Source organism: Nerophis ophidion, linkage group LG21 (genome assembly GCF_033978795.1).
Source record: "Nerophis ophidion isolate RoL-2023_Sa linkage group LG21, RoL_Noph_v1.0, whole genome shotgun sequence".
NCBI lineage: Eukaryota > Metazoa > Chordata > Actinopteri > Syngnathiformes > Syngnathidae > Nerophis > Nerophis ophidion.
Window position 1 is genome coordinate 217,933 of NC_084631.1, and position 21,438 is coordinate 239,370.

Here is a 21,438-nt window from a genome sequence, read left to right on the forward strand (position 1 = left end):
CTCTCATTTAAGTAGCTCTCCAGCCATTTCCCTGCCAATCCCCTTATGCCGTAGTTTTCCAGTTTATTTACCAAAATCTGGTGGTCAATGGTATCGAAAGCCTTTTGCAGGTCAATAAAAATTCCTATAACAAATTTGTTCTTCTCGATACCATTAGTAATGTTCTCTATTAAGTCAATTAGAGCTAATGAAGTTGAGCTATTTGGTCGCAACCCATATTGACAATCGGATAATAATTTGTGCTTTTCAATGAAGCCACGAAGTCTATTATCGAATAATTTTTCCAATATGTTTGATAACTGTGGCAGAAGGGAGACGTGCCGGTAATTTGTGAAGTGGTGTTTGTCTCCAGATTTGACGATGGGGATGACTTTTCAGAGTTTCATTTGTGAAGGAAATTGTCCAAGTCGAAAAGATGAATTGCAGATGTGTGTGAATGGTTTGATGATTTCTTCTGCTACGTTCCAGACCGTCCTCATGTCGAGGTCATAGATGTCACGTGATGTTTTGTTCTTGCTCTTCTGAATAACCTCCAAGACTTCCTTTTCGACAGTCGGAGTAAGGAACATCGAATAAGAATTTTTTTCAATAAATTCCATGGGCTGTTCATCATTAATTGGGATTTTTTTTGCCAGCTTAGGCCCAATATTAACAAAAAACATATTGAAGCCGTCAGCAATCATCTTCTTGTCACTTATGATTTGGTCGTTCTCAACAAAAAACTCGGGATAACAAGGACTGTTTGAACCATGCCCAATAATTGTATTTAATACCTTCCAAATTCCCTTTATATCATTTTTCTTTTGGATTAATAGTTTGCTGGTGTATTCTTTCCTGCTTGCTCTTAATATGCTAGTTAATTTATTTTTATATGTTTTGTACTTTTCTTCAGTTTCTATGGTTTGATGCCTATAGAAAAGTCCTATATAAATAATTTTTCCTTTTGCAAGCGTTCGCAAGCCCTTTGGTTATCCATGGAGTTTTTTTGGAGTTAGTTATAGTGCATTTTTTGATGGGGCAGAGTGTATCATAAAGTCAGAAAAAAATGTCATGAAATAAATTACAAGCTGCATTTATATCTGACGTTTGAAAAACAGAATCCAAGTTTTGTTTCGCTAAATCATTTTTAAGTGCTGGTAATGATCGTTCAGTTGTGGCTCTTCGATAATATTCACTAATTCCAGGTTTGGATGTTTTGCAGTTATTATTGTACACCATGAACACTGGTAAATGATGACTGAGGTCACTCACTAACAAGCCTCCAGTTACAGTCTGATCCACAATGTTACAGAATATGTTGTCAATAAGTGTGGTGCTGTGTGTTGGGATTCCTGTGGCTGGTGTAATCAGTGGGAATAAGCCCATGCAGAACATGCTGTCAATAAATTCTGCGCTGTGTTTGTGTTTATTAGGATTCAAAAGGTTAATATTTAAGTCACCGCATACTATATATTTTTTGTTCCTTTTTAATAATTTTTCCATCCATTCATTAAATATTTTCAAGTCGGATTCTGGTGTTCTATAAACGCAGCTTACAATAATGTGTTTCCTATTTGAAAATGATAATTCCACAGTGACGCATTCAAAGAGTTCCTCAACAGCTAAACACATATCATTTACAATACTACAGTTGATATTTTTGTCCACATACAGAGCCACACCTCCTCCTCTCTTAGTTTTACGGTTGGTGCAAAACATTTCATACCCATTTAATTCAAACTCATTACATGTCTTCTCATTCATCCATGTCTCTGAAATACCTATAATATTAAATGGAGATTTGAATTGACTCAAGTAGTCCTGGATATCATCAAAATGAGAGTATAGACTCCTGCTATTAAAATGTACTAGAGATATGTTATCATCTTGCATAAATGTTTTATCAAATGTGACATCAGTATAATATAAACAATCATTGATGGTCTTTTGATGAGCATTGTCCATTTCGCTCATAAATCTTTGTGATTTGTATTTGAGAAATGGATTGATTCCAAATTTTGGTAGTTTATCAAATCGTCATTCTCCTCTATTTCAGAGGGAATTCACTATCAGAACTATACATATCGAGTTATTTCAGGAACATGAAAAAAGGAAGAGGGTGTGTGATCAAGGTCAGATAAATGATTCCTTTGTTCATGAAACATGAACAAGAGAAGAGGGCATGTGGTCAAGGACTGTGGGCCACAGACACACAACACAAACATGCACACAACAACTGGACCATTCAAACAAAAACATAAACAAAATCTCATCCACACACAGAGAAAAATACACTCACACATTGCAGGCAATACATAAACACGGAAAAATATATGACTCTTGGCTATATATATATGTAGGTGTGGGAAAAATCACAAGACTACTTCATCTCTACAGAAGTGTTTCATGAGGGGTTCCCTCAATCATCAGGAGATTTTAATGGAAGCATTCACATACAATGGTTTGTATAGGGCACAGAGTGGGTGGGTACAGGCAGGCGTAGGGGCGTGGTGATTGGCTCATGTGTTACCTAGGAGGTGTTTCCGTCTGTGGCGGCATGTTGAAATGATTTCACTGCGCTTGTTGAGGGATGACAGATCTGGATGATATATAATAAACAGTTTCTCTTTTAAGCATAGGTTGCATCTTTTATTACCACTGTTGTAAGGTGTGCTGGATGCAAGAATTTGCCATGTTGTTGAATATTCAACATTATTGTCTTTGAGGTTCCAAATGTGCTTGCTGAGTTCTGTAGAATTCCGCAAAGTCTGGTTTCTAAAGGAGGCCTTGTGAATATTCCATCTGGTTTCAAACGCTCCTTCGGTTAATCCTACGTACGTGTCGGATGTGTTAATGTCCTTGCGTGTTACCTTTGCTTGGTAAACCACTGATGTTTGTAAGCACCCTCCGTTGAGAGAGCAATCAGGTTTCTTGCGACAGTTACATTCCTAGGAATGTAACTGTCGCAAGAAACCTGATTACATTCCTAGGAATGTAACTGTTGCAAGAAACCTGATTATTAACTTATTATTATTGCGCTCTATCACGGTATCGAGCACTATCCTCTGGATAATCCAATCAAGATATATATATATATATATATATATATATATATATATATATATATATATATATATATATATATATATATATATATATATATTTATATAAACATACATATACACACATATCATATATATATATATATATAAACATACATATACACACATATCATATATATATATATATATAAACATACATATACACACATATCATATATATATATAAACATACATATACACACATATCATATATATATATATATATATATATATATATATTTATATGTATATATATATAACATATGTATGAGGCATAGTAAGTATCACATATTAAATATAGAACAACTTCAAAATGCAAAAATAGTTTCCTAACTAATTCCCCAATCTGCTGGATTGTCAAAAAAGTGTTGTTGGGAGCCTTTGGAGAGTTTGATAGTTGCTCAATAGATGAGAAAGGCTTCAAAGACAGCTTTTCGAGCACTGTACATCGTGGAGAGCAGGGTCGTCTCAGCTTGGCCGTCGCGTCACTGTAGTCACTGTAGTCACTGTAGTCACTGTAGTCCCTGTAGTAACTGTAATCACTGTAGTCACTGTAGTCACTGTAGTCACTGTAATCACTGTAGTCACTGTAGTCACTGTAATCACTGTAGTCACTGTAGTCACTGAAATCACTTTAATCACTGTAGTCACTGTAGTCACTGCAATCGCTGTAGTCACTGTAATCACTGCAATCACTGTAGTCACTGTAATCACTGTAGTCACTGTAGTCACTGTAGTCACTGTATTCAAAGGTAATCACTGTAGTCACTGTCACTGCAGTCACTGTAATCACTGTAGTCACTGTAATCACTGTAATCACTGTAGTCACTGTAGTCACTGTGGCCACTGTGATCACTGTAATCACTGTAGTCACTGTAGTCTCTGTAATCACTGTAGTCACTGTAATCGCTTTAATCACTGTAGTCACTGTAGTCACTCTAGTCAGTCTAGTCAGTCTAGTCACTGTAGTCACTGTAGTCACTGTAGTCACTGCAGTCACTGTAGTCACTGTAATCACTGTAGTCACTGTAGTCACTGTAATCGCTTTAATCACTGTAGTCACTGTAGTCACTCTAGTCAGTCTAGTCAGTCTAGTCAGTCTAGTCACTGTAGTCACTGTAGTCACTGTAGTCACTGTAGTCACTGCAGTCACTGTAGTCACTGTAATCACTGTAGTCACTGTAGTCACTGTAATCACTGCAGTCACTGTAGTCACTGTAATCACTGTAGTCACTGTAATCACTGTAGTCACTGTAGTCACTGTAGTCACTGCAATCACTGTAGTCGCTGTAATCACTGTAGTCACTGTAAACACTGTAGTCACTGTAGTCGTTGTAGTCACTGTAGTCATTGTAATCACTGTAGTCACTGTAGTCACTGTAATCACTGTAGTCACTGTAGTCACTGTGGTCACTGTAGTCACTGTAGTCGCTGTAGTCACTGTAGTCACTGTAGTCACTGTAATCACTGTAGTCACTGTAATCGCTTTAATCACTGTAGTCACTGTAGTCACTCTAGTCAGTCTAGTCACTGTAGTCACTGTAGTCACTGTAGTCACTGTAATCACTGTAGTCACTGCAGTCACTGTAGTCACTGTAATCACTGTAGTCACTGTAGTCACTGTAATCACTGCAGTCACTGTAGTCACTGTAATCACTGTAGTCACTGTAATCACTGTAGTCACTGTAGTCACTGTAGTCACTGTAGTCACTGCAATCACTGTAGTCGCTGTAATCACTGTAGTCACTGTAAACACTGTAGTCACTGTAGTCGTTGTAGTCACTGTAGTCACTGTAATCACTGTAGTCACTGTAGTCACTGTAATCACTGTAGTCACTGTAGTCACTGTGGTCACTGTAGTCACTGTAGTCGCTGTAGTCACTGTAGTCACTGTAGTCACTGTAATCACTGTAGTCACTGTAGTCACTGTGGTCACTGTAGTCGCTGTAGTCACTGTAGTCACTGTAGTCACTGTAGTCACTGTAAACACTGTAGTCACTGTAGTCACTGTAGTCGTTGTAGTCACTGTAGTCACTGTAGTCGCTGTAGTCACTGTAGTCACTGTAGTCACTGTAATCAGTGTAGTCACTGTAGTCACTGTGGTCACTGTAGTCGCTGTAGTCACTGTAGTCACTGTAGTCACTGTAAACACTGTAGTCACTGTAGTCACTGTAGTCGTTGTAGTCACTGTAGTCACTGTAGTCACTGTAATCACTGTAGTCACTGTAGTCACTGTAGTCACTGTAGTCACTGTAGTCACTGTAGTCACTGTAATCACTGTAGTCACTGTAGTCACTGTAGTCACTGTAGTCACTGTAGTCACTGTAGTCCGGGGCAAAGCCAACAGAGTTCCCTAGAGAGCTGAAGAGGATGTTTTTCTAGCCTGGTTGAGGATGCGGTCCTTATCCATGTACCGTAGACACCTGACAATCATGGTCCTGGGACGGGCAGATTGGAGCGGGGGGCCCTCATGAGCTCCGGAGGACGAGCAGCCAAGGCAGGGAACCACTTGGGGATGTTGGCGGGCAGGTAAGACAGCGTGTTATTTCCTTCTTCGCCTTCCTTCATGTCAATTATTCTAATGCTTCTGTCCTCCAGATCTGTCTTTTTTTTCTCAATGTGTGTGAGCCTTCTGGTGAACTTGAGCATAGTGTCCTCATTGCTATGGACTGGTGTTTCAATAGAAGACACTTCATTGCGGACAGTTTCTATGTCGGCAGCGTGCTTGGATAAAGTATCTTGAATTGACCCAAGTTGATCCTCCAATCGCTGGAATCGCTTTTGGGATCTAACCTCAGCCTCATTGAAACATTTCCTGAGTAGAGTCTCAAGGTAGGCCTCAGTGACGACGGATGTTTGAGACGAGGACGATCCTGATTCCATTGTTGCCTTTTTCATTGAAATTTGTAGCATGTGTGCGAAAAATGAGGAAAGTGGTGTTCATAAAAGAAAAAAAAAAGTTATGGCAGAAATCCAAGTAGCTTAGAGTTTTTTTAGAGCATGCACAGGGGAGCTTCAGTTTTCAACTTGCTCTACTCCGCCATCTATTAAATATTCCAAATATCATTTTCTTATTATTAGTCAAATATCAAATGAGTAAACATTTGAAAGCAATAAGTAAACAAACCTGTTTTGTGTAACACAACTTGATGTTTCGTGAAAACAGCGTCCAGTAGTTGATTGTTCTCCTCTTTTGTTCTAGAAAGTTCCGCCTCGTATTCTGCTATCATTCTTTCTAACACTACAAATATTTCTTCAACGGCAGCAGTTAGTCGCTGATCCACCAACGCTCTCAACATTTGTAATGTAGACATTTTCACACAATCACAACACTTTACTCTCACACTTGATCTCTACTTAGCGATGTGTTGATAACTTCTGTGTCTTCTGTTAGCAGCTAACAAGCTAAGCTAACTAGCGAGCTAAGCTAACTAACAAGCAAAGATAGCACGAGAAGCGGCACAGTGCTTCTAGCGCATCCAGACGACTTTATCCTCTACTAAAGAATCAAATATGTATTTTATAGGCCATAAATATTTCAAACGGGAGAACAAATAATAAGACTGACTTATTAGCGTCCTGCTCACGTCTTTCTGCGTCGATGTGCTTTCACGACAGTTAGCACACTTGACGTTAAAAGGCAGTACTGCTCTGCTTCTTCTTCTTTTCTGCTTTAAGAGTGCCACCTTCTGATATGGAGTGTGGACCGAGATTGAACCCTACTCTATAATATTTTATTTTATACAAGCTATCGGCCTATAATTACCTGCCACTTTCGGGTCTTTTCCTGGTTTGCATATTGGAATTATTACAGCTTCTTTCCACTCAGCTGCTCATTTTCCTCTTCATATATCCTGTACAGTTTATTACATACGCTCCTCTCATTTGCTGTACTTCAGTTTCCTAATGACACAGCCCACATAAGCTGCTGTGTGATTCCCCCACAGTTACAACACTTCATCTGTTCATGACTTCCACATTGTCCATATTCATGCTCCCCTCCACACCGTCCACATCTCATCTTGGCATGACACACACTACTATGTGCCCATAGCGTTGGCACTTGAAACGACATACTGGGGGTGGCACGTAAGTTCTAACGTAAAAACTTAAAAACCCTATCATGATTCTCTCTGGGATGACTTCCTGGACAAACTGCACTAGCACAAATTCACTCTCCGTCTTTGCCCTATTTCCAAATGCCATCAATGTCTTCATCATTGTGACAGTTCCCCCTTTCATTTCTCTTTTCAAATCTTCTAAATGTTCTCCTCTTGGGATTCCTGTCACCACTCCTCTTGCCCCCTTTCATTCTCCCACTTCCATTATTTTCTTTAGTATCTTATTGCACAGCTTTTGCAATCGCATTGCTTTTGTTCTTTTACTCTCCATTTTTACATTTAATCAAACTACTTCCGTCCTTTAGCACTTTGGCCATCTCCACCTCTCCAATGTCCTTCTTTCATCTCTTACAATCCCACCCAACCAGGTCTAACACCACAACCACTCTGAGGCAGCGCTGAAGGAGGTAGCCTATTATTTCCACTCTACTCAGGTTATCTTGTATCATGGGATTGTTCTATCTAGTCCTAAAATTGAACTGAACTCTTAACCAGTGTCATCAAATTAATATCTTTCATGTCTTGATCTGACTTCAATGTATATATAATCTTGCAATTATCTACAGAATCTGTTTCCTCCTTTCTACTCTCTTAGCGCTCTACTTTCCTTCATGACCTCCTCTCCCCTTCTTTCCTCTCTCCCCTCTAGTCCTATCCATGTCCATACCTTCCTCATACATCAGCTCACTATCTCCTTCCATCTCTTTTTAAGCAGCTACCAGAAATCCATCGCTGGATAATGGAGAGGTTTTGTGAAATAATAATTAAAAAAAGAATCACCTAAAAGCAAAAATAAAAATGAACTAAATCTCCTCTGTTCTGTACATCATTGTCCAAGTGACATTATATTGTCATCTTCCTCTTTATGCCATTTCCTCAAGGTAACAGAAAAACATGATACAACCTGCCTATCATGTGATTCTACCATGTTGGCAAAATACAAACACACAATATATTGACATATATAACACATAAAACATGGAATTAGAAGTGAACAGTACCCATCCCTACCAGCAAGTGTTGTTGTACTGGAAACTAATTTACAAACACAACTTCATCACACATAATACTCCACTATGGAATTGTTCTTATATTCAAATGAGAAACAAATCCATCTTTGAACAGCAATGGTTTGAAAAAGGTATTTGGTCACTGATGCAATTATTGACTGATAAAAGTGTTTTATTATTTGAAGATTTCATTAAGTACGACCTGCAAATAAAAAGAATTACAAAAATTAAGAAGGCTTTCATTCAAAATATTTGAATTACAGTATGTCATTTTTTCAACTATTTACTATGAATTCTTTACTGTATTTTCTCTGGAACAAAACAATACTCATAACTTCATTTAATTTTTAAGATGTTGTTTTGCAATTGGATACAACACTTGTTCGTTCTGTGATAGGGAAACACAATAAACAGTTCATTTTAAGAATGTATGCAAAGTAAATCTCTGTGGGATGATATACAATATTGGCTTTTGTCTGACACTCCAAACTTTGACTGATATTGATGTTGTTTTGGGGATGTTAAAAAAGAGAAAAAACAAAAAACACATTTTTAAACACAATACTGGATTTATTTGATGTATCCACAAATGTAAGATTTTTAAAACAAAGCCATCTTTCCACAAAAAAACATATGCTGTTTTCTCTCACTTTTATACTGCATAAAGGCCTGGGGACATACATATAAAATAATCACAACACAACCATCATGATTCAGAGTAATAACAATAATTAACAAAATACATTATAGAGACCCATCAAATGATTCATAAAATCACACATTTTAAAAGTGAATAAAAGACAACTGTTCAAATGATGTATAAAGTAAATAATAATATGCTTCCTGAAGTGGTCCAGAAGATGTTTCAGATGTGAACCAGAACATACAGTCAAGAAAATAAGTATTTGAACACCCTGCTATTTTGCAAGTTCTTCCACTTAGAAATCATTGAGGGGTCTAAAATGTTGACAGTAGGTGTATGTCCACTGTATGACAGATAACCTAAAAAGAAAAATCCAGAAATCACAATCTATGATTTTTTAACAATTTATTTGTGTATTACAGCTGAAAATAAGTATTTGAACACCTGTCTATCAGCTAAAATTCTGACCCTCAAAGACATGTTAGTCCGCCTTTAAAAGTCCTCCTCCACTCCACTGTATTATCCTGAATCAGATGCACCTGTGTGATGTCGTTAGCTGCATAAAGACACCTGTCCACCCCATACGATCAGAAAGACCCACACATTCAGCATGGCTAAGAGCAAAGAGCTGTCCAAAGACACCAGACACAATAGTGTACAACTCCACAAAGATGGAAAGGGCTCTGGAGAAATTGCCAAGTAGCTTGGTGATAAAAGGTCCACTGTTGGAGCAATCATTAGAAAATGGAAGAAGCTAAACATGACGCTCAATCTCAATCAGAGTGGAGCCCCGTGCAAGATATCACCTGGTGGGGTCTCAATGATGCTAAGAAAGGTGAGGAATCAGCCCAGGACTACACGGCAGGACTTGGTCAATGACCTGAAATGAGCTGGGACCACTGTTTCCATGGTGACTGTTGGTAATACACTAAGACATCATGGTTTGAAATCATGCATGGCACGGAAGGTTCCCTGCTTAAACCAGAACATGTTAAGGCCCGTCTTAAGTTTGCCGATGACCATTTGGATGATCCAGAGGATTAATGGGAGAAAGTTTTGTGGACAGATGAGACCCAAATTGACCTTTTTGGTCATAATTCCACTATGTGTGTTTGGAGGAAGAAGAATGATGCGTACCATCCCAAGATCACCATCCCTACTGTGAAGCCTGGGGGTGGTAGCATCATGCTTTGGGGGTGTTTTTCTGCTCATGGAACAGGACGACTGTACTGTATTAAGGAGAGGATGACTGCAGCCATGTATTGTGAGATTTTGGCCAAAAATCTCCTTCCCTCAGTCAGATCATTGAAGATGAGTCGTGGCTAGATCTTCCAACATGACAATTACTCAAAGCACACAGCCAGGAAAACAAAGAAGTGGCTCATTAAGAACCATATCAAGGTTCCGGGGTGTCCTAGCCAGTCTCCAGACCTAAATCCAATTAAAAATCTTTGGAGGGAGCTGAAAGTCTGTGTTACTCAGCGACAACCCAGAAACCTGACTGATCTAGAGAAGACCTGAGTGGAGGAGTGGGCCAAAATCCCTCCTGCAGTCTGTACAAACCTGCTGAAGAACTACAGGAAATGTTTGACCTCTGTAATTGCAAACAAAGGCTACTCTACCAAATATTAATGTTGGTGTTCAAATACTTATTTTCAGCTGTATCACACGAATAAATTGTTCAAAAATCATAGGTTTTGATTTCTGGAATTTTCTTTTTAGGTTATCTGTCATACAGTGGACATGCACCTACTGTGAAATTTTCAGACCCCTCAATGATTTCTAAGTGGGAGAACTAGCAAAATAGCAGGGTGTTCAAATACTTATTATCTTCACTGTATATATATATATATATATATATATATATAAATATATATATATATATATGTGTGTGTGTGTGCACAAAATGTTTATTGCATGTAAAATATGTCTTTTATTGTTTACTCTCACCTTTTTACTCAAATTGTTCCGTCCATTTTTTAATATAAGTACACAATGTTGCATATTAATGCATTTACTTGACTGAAAAAAGCAGTAATATAAAATATCTAATCTATAAATGTAGAAATGTATTAAACAGATTGTTAGACAAACAACAATGTCACACATGTTATATGTGCTGAAGTTGTTAGAAAGTCAAAATGAAAGTCTTGAGAGTTTATTTCAAATCCTGCAGTTTCATTTGCTGCTGCTGTTCTCACCAGCACACTTGTGTTTCTTACACTGCTACTTAGAAGACAATCTTTCACCACACACACTGCAACTCAACACTTTCTCTCCTGGGTGTCTTCTCATGTGTGCTACAAGCTTTGATCGTCAACAAAAGCTTCTGTTGCAGATTCAACAGGAATGCGATTTTTCACCAGTGTGTGTTCTCATGTGTGTTTTCAAACTACTACTTTGTGTAAAACCTTTACCACAGATTGAACAAGAAAAAGGTTTTTCACCGGTGTGTGTCCTCATGTGTCTTTTCAAATGTTGACTTTGTGTAAAACCTTTACCACAGGTTGAACAGGAAAAAGGCTTTTCACCAGTGTGTGTTCTCATGTGTCTTTTCAAATTGTTACTGTCTGCCAAACCTTTACCACAGGTTGAACAAACAAAAGGTCTTTCTCCAGTGTGTGTCCTCATGTGTTTTTTCAAATTGCGACTTTCTACAAAACCTTCACTACAGATTGTACAGGAAAAAGTTTTTTCACCAGTGTGTGTTCTCATGTGTACTTTCAAATTCTGACGTTGTGTAAAACCTTTACTACAGAGTGAACAAAAAAAAGGTTTTTCTCCAGTGTGTGATCTTATGTGTAATTTCAGAGAACTATAGTATTTAAAGGTTTTGTGACAGAGAGAACATTTGAAGTGAGTGTTGTCAGTGTGACATGTCTTATCATCTTTAGAGTCTTCATCATCAGTGTCAGGAGAGTGTGACGTTGTGTCCTCACTATCTGATAGTGGAGCTAAGAGCTTGTCTGCTTGTGATCCTCCACAGTGGTCTCCATCAGCTTCTGTTGTCATGTGTTGTGTTGAGCTGCTGCTTGGAGGCTCCCCCCCTCCCCTCTCCTCACTTTCACCTTTCACCTCATCATCTTCACTCTTCACAGGGACACCAGTCACTGGGAACTCCTCCAACCATTTAGGCTGACTGATGCCCTTTTCCTCCTCTTCCTCTTTAATCTGCGGCGGCTCTTGGTCCTCCTCTTCCTCTTTAAAGTTGGGGGTCAGTGAGTCCTCCTCTTCCTTTTTGATGTGTAAGTTCAGTGGGTCCTCCGCTTGCCCTTTAATGTGAAGGGTCAGTTTAACATTATGGGTCTGTGGCTTCTCGTCTTCCTCTTTAATGTGGGGGGGCTGTGGCTCCTCTCCTCCCTCTTTGATGTGTTGGGAATGTGGTACCCCTTCTTCCTTGTGTATGTGGGGGTACTGTGGTTCCACCTCCTGCTCACGAGGAAGATGTTCTTCATCGAGGTCTGCGGGACAGGAGAAAACAAACATTCTTCAGAAAAGTCCAGTTTTGCTCAGTCACATGAGACAATGTCCTGCACCAACATATGATCTCACAATCTCATCAGTTTCCCCTCACAGCAGTCAGGGTACTTCCAGCTGACACATGAAGAAGACCTTCAGGGGAATGTCTTCCCAGGCCAACATCCAATCCATCTTATTCATATAAAAACTTCCTAAAAGTCATTCCTGCAATCCTTAATGGTAGACACCATACGTGAAAGTGTGCTGTTCTCCCTCTGAATAAGTCATACACACACAGGAAATAATGTACCACATGCCAGCCTCCACACAGTAGTACTAGTGATGAGCTCCCCCTGCTGGTGGACAATAATTAGTCATTTTCACATTCTCTTTAGAGACATGTCTGTTATAAAAGAAGCATGAGCACAGTCAACATCTTGGCCAAGAAAGATGACATCTGTTTTGCTTTCATTTAGATAGTGTCACCACAGTTAAACTGGGAAGAAGTAATCAGATTACTGACTACACCTTCAAAAGATAACTTGTTTACCTTATGAATGATAGTAATAATGGATTATATTAATTTAGTGCGTTTCTAGACACTCAAATTGGGTTAGAGTGAGAATTGAAAAGGCATCATTCATGCAGTCCACACATTCAATCAAAATCAGTATCAGACAGACCGTATTTCCTTGAATTGCCGCCGGGTATATAGTATGCGCCTGCCTAGAATTACTGCTGGGTCTAACTCGTTTTGCAAACTAATTAGCGCGTGCTTAGCATTACCGCCGGCTCAGGATGAACCCCGAGTCAAACTCGTTTCGCTAAATAATTAGCATATGCCTAGAATTTCCGCCGGGTCACACTAGTCACGTCACGAGTGACACTTCACCTGTCATCATTTTCAAAATGGAGGACACTGATTTCAATAATTTGAAATCGCATCAAGGGAAAAAGATTAAGCGCTATTCAGTAGGATTTAAGGTCCAAGCTGTTGAAGATGCTAAAAAGAACAGTAAGCAGCTATGTTTTATTAATATACCGTAGCTGCGTGTGTCAAATATGAGTCATTAAATGACTCCCGCCTCCTGGTGGTAGAGGGCGCTAGTGATCCTTCTTGCGACTACTCGGCTGCAGAAGAAGTGACAACAAGCAGCAAGAGTGAGCAGCGTGTGTTTATTTGTTTCTCTTGCTTGCACTTTTAACATGGAGGATTACATATATCTAAAATAAAACAATTTTCAAAACTGGACTTTCAATCGAAGCAGGAGGTGATAAAGGAAGATCTCCATCGAGACAGAGAGACTTTGAACCTGAAGAAAGATAAGGAAGACTTCTATAAACAAGTTATCGATGCTTTTGATCAGAAGGAGCTGTGCATGGACTTCATTTATAAGTAAAGGTAAGACCATAATAACGTGTTTTTTAAATTAAATGTGCTTTTCATGATGGTATCCTTACATCACACTCAAATTTTTAAGCGCAGGACTAATTTTACCGCATGTCTTTGGTAAGTGCTGGAGTGAGAAGAGGTTTTATAATAATTACCGCATGCTTGCCTTTACCACATCCCTTTGGTAAATGCCGGAGTGAGAAGAGGTTTTAAATTAATTAGCGCCCCGGCGGGGCAATTCAAGGAAATACTGTACTTTATTAATCTCCAAGGGAAAGTTACATTTTTCAGCAATATGGTAAGCTACATTTAATAATAATAATAACAATAATAATAATAAGTAGATGAGGCAATTTTTCAAGGAATTGCGTGTGAATGCTCCAATGCTGATATTGAACTGAATTGCTGACAGAATGTAGTGTGAATGTAAGAATAGTTTGAATGTTAAAATGGTTTAAATCAGGGGTCTCAAACATGCGGCCCGTGAGACGTTATTATGCGGCCCGCACTTTGATATGACAATTTAATGTTGGTGCGGCCCGCGAGTTTAATATGAATGGCGCTTGACAGAGTCATACTTGCCAACATCCCCAATTTTCCCGGGAGACCCCTGAATTTCAGGGCATCAATTTTCTCAAAGCCCCTGTAGATTTGTACCAGATCAAAAATATTCAGGGAGTGCCATAAGGGTGCTGCCTTTAGCGCCCCCTACATCATGAACTGACAGCGTGCAAGCCTAGTTGTATGTTGCATCTGGCCATGAAATATCTATGTGTGTTATTGCAAGATATATTTGATCAACAGCTACACACGTCACACTAAGGGTGGCCGTAAGAAAAACTTTAAGACTGTTACAAATATGTGCCAGATTGTGAACCCACACCAAACAAGAATGACAAACACATTTCGGGAGAACATCTGCATCATAACACAACATAAACACAACAGAACAATTACCCAGAATCCCATGCAGACCCAACTCTTCCGGGCTACAATATACACACCACCGCTACCACCAACCCCCTACCCTCCCTACTTGCGTCGGTTGAGGTGTTGTATATTGTAGCCCGGGAGAGTTAGGGCTGCATTTGTGTTAGTGTGCGGAAATTTTCCCAAAATGTGTTTGTCATTCTTGTTTGGTGTCGGTTCACAGTGTGGCGCATATTTGTAACAGTGTTAAAGTTGTTTATACAGCCACCCTCAGTGTGACCTGTATGGCTGTTGAACAAGTACGTCTTGCAGCCACGTACGTTGTTCTGCACAAGATTCATACAACATGTTGTGGAGCCGGCATGTTGGTTGTGTGATATAAAAGCATGCGCGATGACATGTAGTGGAGCAGTAGTCCTCTTTTAGGGGGTGCGCAAACCCCTGAAAGGTACTTGAAGGTATGCCAAGGGACAAGTGAGATTTATTAAAAACATTCTAAAAAAAAACAGCAATTCATAAATCCTTTATAAATATGTTTGTTGAATAATACTTCAATGAAATATGAATGTAAGTTTATAAACTGAAAAAATAATTTAAAAAATCCAACATTCAGTGTTGACAGCTAGACTTTTTGTGGACATGTTCCATAAATATTGATGTTAAAGTTTTTTTGTTTTTTTTTGTGAAGAAATATTTAGAAGTAAGTTGATGAATCCAGATGGATCTCTATTACAATCCCCAAAGAGGGCACTTTAAGTTGATGATTACTTCTATGTGGAGAAATCTTGATTTATAATTAAATCACTTGTTTACTTTTCAACAAGTTTTTTTATTTATGTTTATATCTTTTTTTCCAAATATTTCAAGAAAGACCACTACAAATGAGCAATATTTTGCACTGTTATACAATTGAATAAATCAGACACTGATGACATAGTGCTGTATTTTACTTCTTTATCTCTTTTTTTTCAACCAAAAATGCATGGCTCTGATTAGGGGGTACTTGAATTAGAAAAATGTTCACAGGGGGTACATCACTGAAAAAATGTTGAGAACCAATGTTGTAGAGGACGTTAAAGGCAGTGCAGTCACGGCAGCCCTTAATAATGTCGGCCGGGTGAAAATTGGTAAAAATTGGGGAGAATGGTTGCACCGGTAGATTGTCGGGAGGTGCACTGAAATTCAGGAGTCTCCCGGAAAAATGGTGAGGATTGGCAAGTATGTTGCTAGGGCGGGAAAGCCATTCATAGAAAGTGAATTCATTAAAAAGCGCATGTTACATTTTTTAAGAAATCTTTTCTTGCGGCCCAGCCTCACCCAGTTTCTGCATCCAGTGGCCCCCATGTACATTGAGTTTCAGACCCCTGGTTTAAATGGTGAAGAGTTTGAATTTAAAGGAAAATTGAAATTTCGTTTGGAACTTGAGAAAGTGTTAGTTTGAATGTCCAGGATGAGTGGAATGAGTTGATGCTGGAATGGTTTGAATAGGTTGAAAAATGTGGGGATGGTGCAACTTGGAAAAATGTCACTCCGGTGGGTGTACGCATGTGTGGAAGGTACGTAGACACAGAAAACTCCCCCACAAGCATGTTTGTGTGATTGACAGAAATATTTCAAGTCAATGTCCAGAGGTATTAAAACATTAGTCAATCAATCAGACAAACGGTCAATGAACTTTGCAGTCATGGATACACTGTGTGTTTATTTTCTCCGGCTGCGGCTCTCAAACTGCATACAAAAGGCCTTCTTTTGTTCGTTTGGTCTGAAAGCGTAAAAAAGCGCTGCCTCAATATGGCACAAATAAAGCTGGTCCGGGGGCCCAAACGTTGCCATTCTTTTGTGAGTGTAGTCCTTATGTGACATCATCACGTCACCTTCATGAGGAAGCTGAGCTTGTTTCATACACGACTCCCCTCAGCCGTCTCCACTCCAACACGCATGAGCAGCTAACTTGGCTAACATTAGCAGGTCTGGTGATGCACCACACGTGACCTACGGTGGCCTAGGATGGACAAACCAGACAATTCTCACAAGACCACAACTCTTCTTCTCTCACCTTCCCAAAGTAATAATCTAGTCAATAATCACTGAACTCAACAAAAAAAATAAAGCATATTATTTCAACAATGACTTACGGAGTCACAGAATTGGCTAATAAAACAAAATCTACTGTTCACTGCACAATATTAGGGAAATTGACACAAATATAAGAGAAATGTTGTCATTCTTAGAAAAAGCAACATTTGTTAGAGAAAATAATGCCTTGCCGGTAAGGTCTATTCCGGTGTACTGGAGAGGAGGCTACGACAAATAGCCGAACCTCGGATTCAGGAGGAACAGTGTGGTTTTCGTCCCGGTCGTGGAACTGTGGACCAGCTATACTCTCAGCAGAGTCCTTGAGGGTACATGGGAGTTTGCCCAACCAGTCTAGATGTGCTTTGTGGACTCGGACAAGGCACAGATCTTATTGTGGCGGTCCGCTCCTTGTATGATCAGTGCCAGAGCTTGGTCCGCATCGCCGGCAGTAAGTCAGACACCTTTCCAGTGAGGCTTGGACTCCGTCAAGGCTGCACTTTGTTACCGATTCTGTTCGTAACTTTTATGGATAGAATTTTTATGCGCAGTCAGGGCGTTGAGGGGATGTGGTTTGGTGGCTGCAGGATTAAGTCTCTGCTTTTTGCAGATAATGTGGTCCTGGTGGGTTCATCTGGCCAATATATTCAGCTCTCACTGGATCAGTTTCAGCAGAGTGTGAAGCGACTGGGATGGAAATCAGCACCTCCAAGTCCGAGTCCATGGTTCTCACCCGGAAATGGGTGGATTGCCAATATCCGGCTTGGGGAGGAGATCTTGCTTCAAGTGGAGGAGTTCAAGTACCTCGGAGTTTTGTTCACGAGTGAGGGAAGAGTGGATCGTGAGATCAACAGGCGGATCGGTGCGGCGTCTTCAGTAATGCGGACACTTTATCGATCCGTTTTGATGAAGAAGGAGCTGAGCCGGAAGGCAAAGCTCTCAATTTATTGTTCAATCTACGTTCCCATCCTCACCTATGGTCATGAGCTTTGGGTTATGACCGAAGGACAAGATCACGGGTACAAGCTGCCGAAATGAGCTTCTTCCGCCGGGTGGCGGGGCTCTCCCTTAGAGATAGGGTGAGAAGCTCTGTCATCCGGGAGGAACTCAAAGTAAAGCTGCTGCTCCTCCACATGGAGAGGAGCCAGATGAGTTGGTTCGGGCCACGGGGAAGACCCAGGACACATAGTGAAGACTATGTCTTCCGGCTGGCCTGGGAATGCCTCGAGATCCCCCGGGAGGAACTGGACGAAGTGGCTGGGGAGAGGGAAGTCTGGGTTTCTCTGCTTAGGCTGCTGACCCCACGACCCGACCTCGGATAAGCAGAAGAAGATGGATGGATGGAAAATGTGTTCTGGACCACTCATTCATCCTTTAAACACACAATTGTCCCGTCCTTTAGGCGGTCATTTGGAATAGCGACTAAGCTACGAAGCTAAAACTGGCAAGGAAAATCCATACACCTGCAACACATCTCATCTGCTTGTGTTGTTGTGAACGACATCATCAATGTTGGAATAATGTAGAAACAGGACAGCAGTCGCAAGTGTCGCCTCCACACATCGTTCTGAGAACAGCAACACACTTCCCCCTTCAGAATAATAGGTCTGACTGCGCTAACAAAATAAAGGTTAAAAAAAAAAAACACCTTACACAAGCATAATGTACTTATTGATGCATTTACACAATTATTATGCTTTGACCCAAAGTACGGGTCAAAATTGTTCAAAGATTTATTGCACAAATAAATGTGAGCGACTCTGCATTTAATCAACAAACTGGAAAGAAAATAACATTTGCCTTGGTGCCCTTCTAACTTGCCTTGGTGCCCTAAAATATGAGCCCTCCTTTAAGGCAACACTTGTCTTGACCTTAAAGGGGAACATTATCACAATTTCAAAAGGCTTAAAACCAATAAAAATCAGTCCCCAGTGGCTTGTTTTATTCTTTGAAGTTTTTTTTTCCAAAATGTTACCCGTCCCGGAATATCCTTAAAAAAAGCTTTAAAGTGCCTTATTTTAGCTATCTTCGAAGCCACTGTCCATTTTCCTGTGAGGTCATCCAGTGCTGCCAATACAAACAACATGGCGGTTACCACAGCAAGATATAGCGACATTAGCTCGGATTCAGACTCGGATTTCAACGGTTTAAGCGATTCCACGGATTACACATGTATTGAAACGGATAGAGTATGGAGGCAGATAGCGAAAACTAAATTGAATAACAAACTGAAGCTATTGAGCGAATAACTATTGACGCTATTCGGCCATGTTTGCCTTAGCACCGCCGGTAAAATGTGCAGACCAACGATCGGAAGTTTCGCATCTTGTGAAACTGGATCAACTTAAACCCGTCGATTGGTAAGTGTTTGTTTGGCATTAAATGTGGGTGGAGGGAAACGCTGGATTTAAAAATAGTTTCAATTGTACATACAGCTAGCTTAAATAGCATGTTAACATCGATTAGCTGGCAGTCACGATGCGACCAAATAAGTCTGATTAGCACATAAGTCAACAACATCAACAAAACTCACCTTTGTGATTTCGTTGACTTCATCGTTGCAAATGCATCTGCAGGTTATCCATACATCTCTGTGCCATGTCTGCCTTAGCATCGCCGGTAAAATGTGCAGACACTGCGGCACATTCAATGGGGGTCTGGCGGCCGATTTCTTGCCACTTTCGCATCTTTGGGCCAGTGGTGCAACTTGAATCCCTCCCTGTTAGTGTTGTTACACCCTCCGACAACACACCGACAAGGCATGAAAAAACGGAAAATAACAGAGCGGAGACGCTGTGTTTGTAATGTGTTTGAGAAAATGAAAATGGCGGCTTCATTACCTAGGTGACGTCACATTCTGACGTCATCGCTCCTGAAGCGATAAACTGAAAGGCGTTTAACTCGCCAAAATGTACCCATTTAGAGTTCGGAAATCGGTTAAAAAAATATACGGTCTTTTTTCTGCAACATCAAAGTATATATTGACGCTTACATGGGTCTGCTGATAAGGTTCCCCTTTAAAAAGGAAACATTTGAGGCATGTCGATGATGTGCTTTTTTCCTATCCATCCATCCATTTTCTACCGCTTTTCCCTTTTGTTTTCCCTTTTGGACTTACAGGTGGGCAGAAGAAGGGATACACCCTGGAAATTTCCATTCAACCTTTACATTATTTATTCAAATCGTATCCTAATTAAAAATGTATCCTCCAGTTTGTGGCTATTGTAAGGCATATTTCCAAAGGATATGCATTTTTACAGGATGTTTTAGAGATAGCGATTAAAAAATGACTTCTGGGTATATTATATTGATCAACTAATTCTTATTTAGGGGGCTTAGTGAGCGGAATAGAGGTGATCCCATTGACTCCATTGATAAATCTAGGATAGTTAAGATTTTGCTGACGTTTCTTTAGAACTTAGAATTCATAAAAAATAAAAAACAAAACATGTTAATGTCTAACATAAGGTTTGTGAACAATAGGCACAGTTAAAAGAAAAAAACAGATCCCCTTTGATATGTTTTCTACATCCTGTGAACGGGTTGATGCTGTGGTGAAAGTGGGAAAATAAATGCATGTCGGGAAAATGCAAATTTCAGCAGAAATGGTTTTGAAACGTTTTAAAACCTGGTTAAAGATACACATGCCTTTCTGGCATGTGTATGTTGTAAAATGATGGTAGAATTAGCTTTATTATTTGTGTCATGCCCCCGGCCCGGCTCTGACTTGTTCCACCACTGACAGTTTGTAGTACAAATGGACTGGGATATGTAACTCATCTTTAGTAGTTACATTCCACAGAACACAGACAACCACGTGGTTGCAAGACCACGTTGCAAGTAGCAGACGGAATGCATCATCCTCACAAGACAACACAACTTCTTATACACAATATATTAAGCATAGTGTTATTCATCAAATATAAAGTTAGTAAAGATGTGAGAGTAAAAAGTAAACAAACCTGTTCTGTGTAACACAACTTGATGATGTTTCTTATAATAAACGTCCAGTAGTTGACGTTGTCGCTCGTCCTCCTCTTTTGTTGGACAAAGTTCCTCCTCATACTTTGCTATCCTTCTTTCGCACATTTTCACACAATCACAACACTTTACTCTCACACTTGATCTCTACTTAGCGATGTGTTGATAACTTCTGTGTCTTCTGTTAGCAGCTAACAAGCTAAGCTAACTAGCCAGCTAAGCTAACTAACAAGCAAAGATAGCACGAGAAGCGGCACAGTGCTTCTAGCGCATCAATACCACTTTATCCTTTACTAAAGAATCAAAGATGTATTTTATAGGCCGTAAATATTTCAAACTGGAGAACAAATAATAAGAGTGACGTATTAGTCCTACTTGCGGCTTTCTGCGTCGATGTGCTTTCACGACAGTTGGCACACTTCCGCTGCCTTCCGTTCACGCCGGAAGCTGGGAATGACGTCACAGCCGAGGGGACGAAGAGGCAAAATATTGCCTGCCGTTACTGTTACCATGCTTTTCTTTCCTGTAATATTTATTTGAATAACAATGTGATATAAAAGAGTGTCTTATTTTTTAAAAAATAAATTCAAAGTATATCAAACAAAGCTTTAATGATGGGGTTCAGTGGCGCCCCCGTGCGACATTTATTGCAATGACAAGAGTGAAAGTGCTAGAAATTGTAGCGATATTACTGCCTGAATTATTTAAATTTACCCTTCCACGTGTTTTTATTGTTGTTCCCTACACC

General features: G+C 39.8%; 1 protein-coding gene across 1 annotated transcript; it reads right to left on the minus strand.

The window, feature by feature from the left end:
* Positions 1-8,760: 8,760 nt before the first annotated feature.
* LOC133539536 (zinc finger protein 33B-like) lies at positions 8,761-21,128 on the minus strand. The gene is made up of 2 exons (XM_061881511.1): positions 20,672-21,128; positions 8,761-12,315 (listed from the first exon to the last, which is right to left on the minus strand). The coding sequence occupies exons 1-2, from the start codon at positions 20,796-20,798 to the stop codon at positions 11,195-11,197; spliced, it is 1,248 nt and encodes a 415-aa protein (XP_061737495.1). The 5' UTR covers positions 20,799-21,128; the 3' UTR covers positions 8,761-11,194.
* Positions 21,129-21,438: the final 310 nt, after the last annotated feature.

What these genes read in the sequence shown, in the direction of transcription:
- LOC133539536 (XM_061881511.1), bottom strand. Translation starts at nt 20,798, where the DNA reads ATGTGCGAAAGAAGGATAGCAAAGTATGAGGAGGAACTTTGTCCAACA. An exon ending in AGTTGTGTTACACAGAACAG is followed by an intron (nt 12,316 to 20,671) that starts GTTTGTTTACTT and finishes CCTGTCCCGCAG; the next exon opens with ACCTCGATGAAGAACATCTT.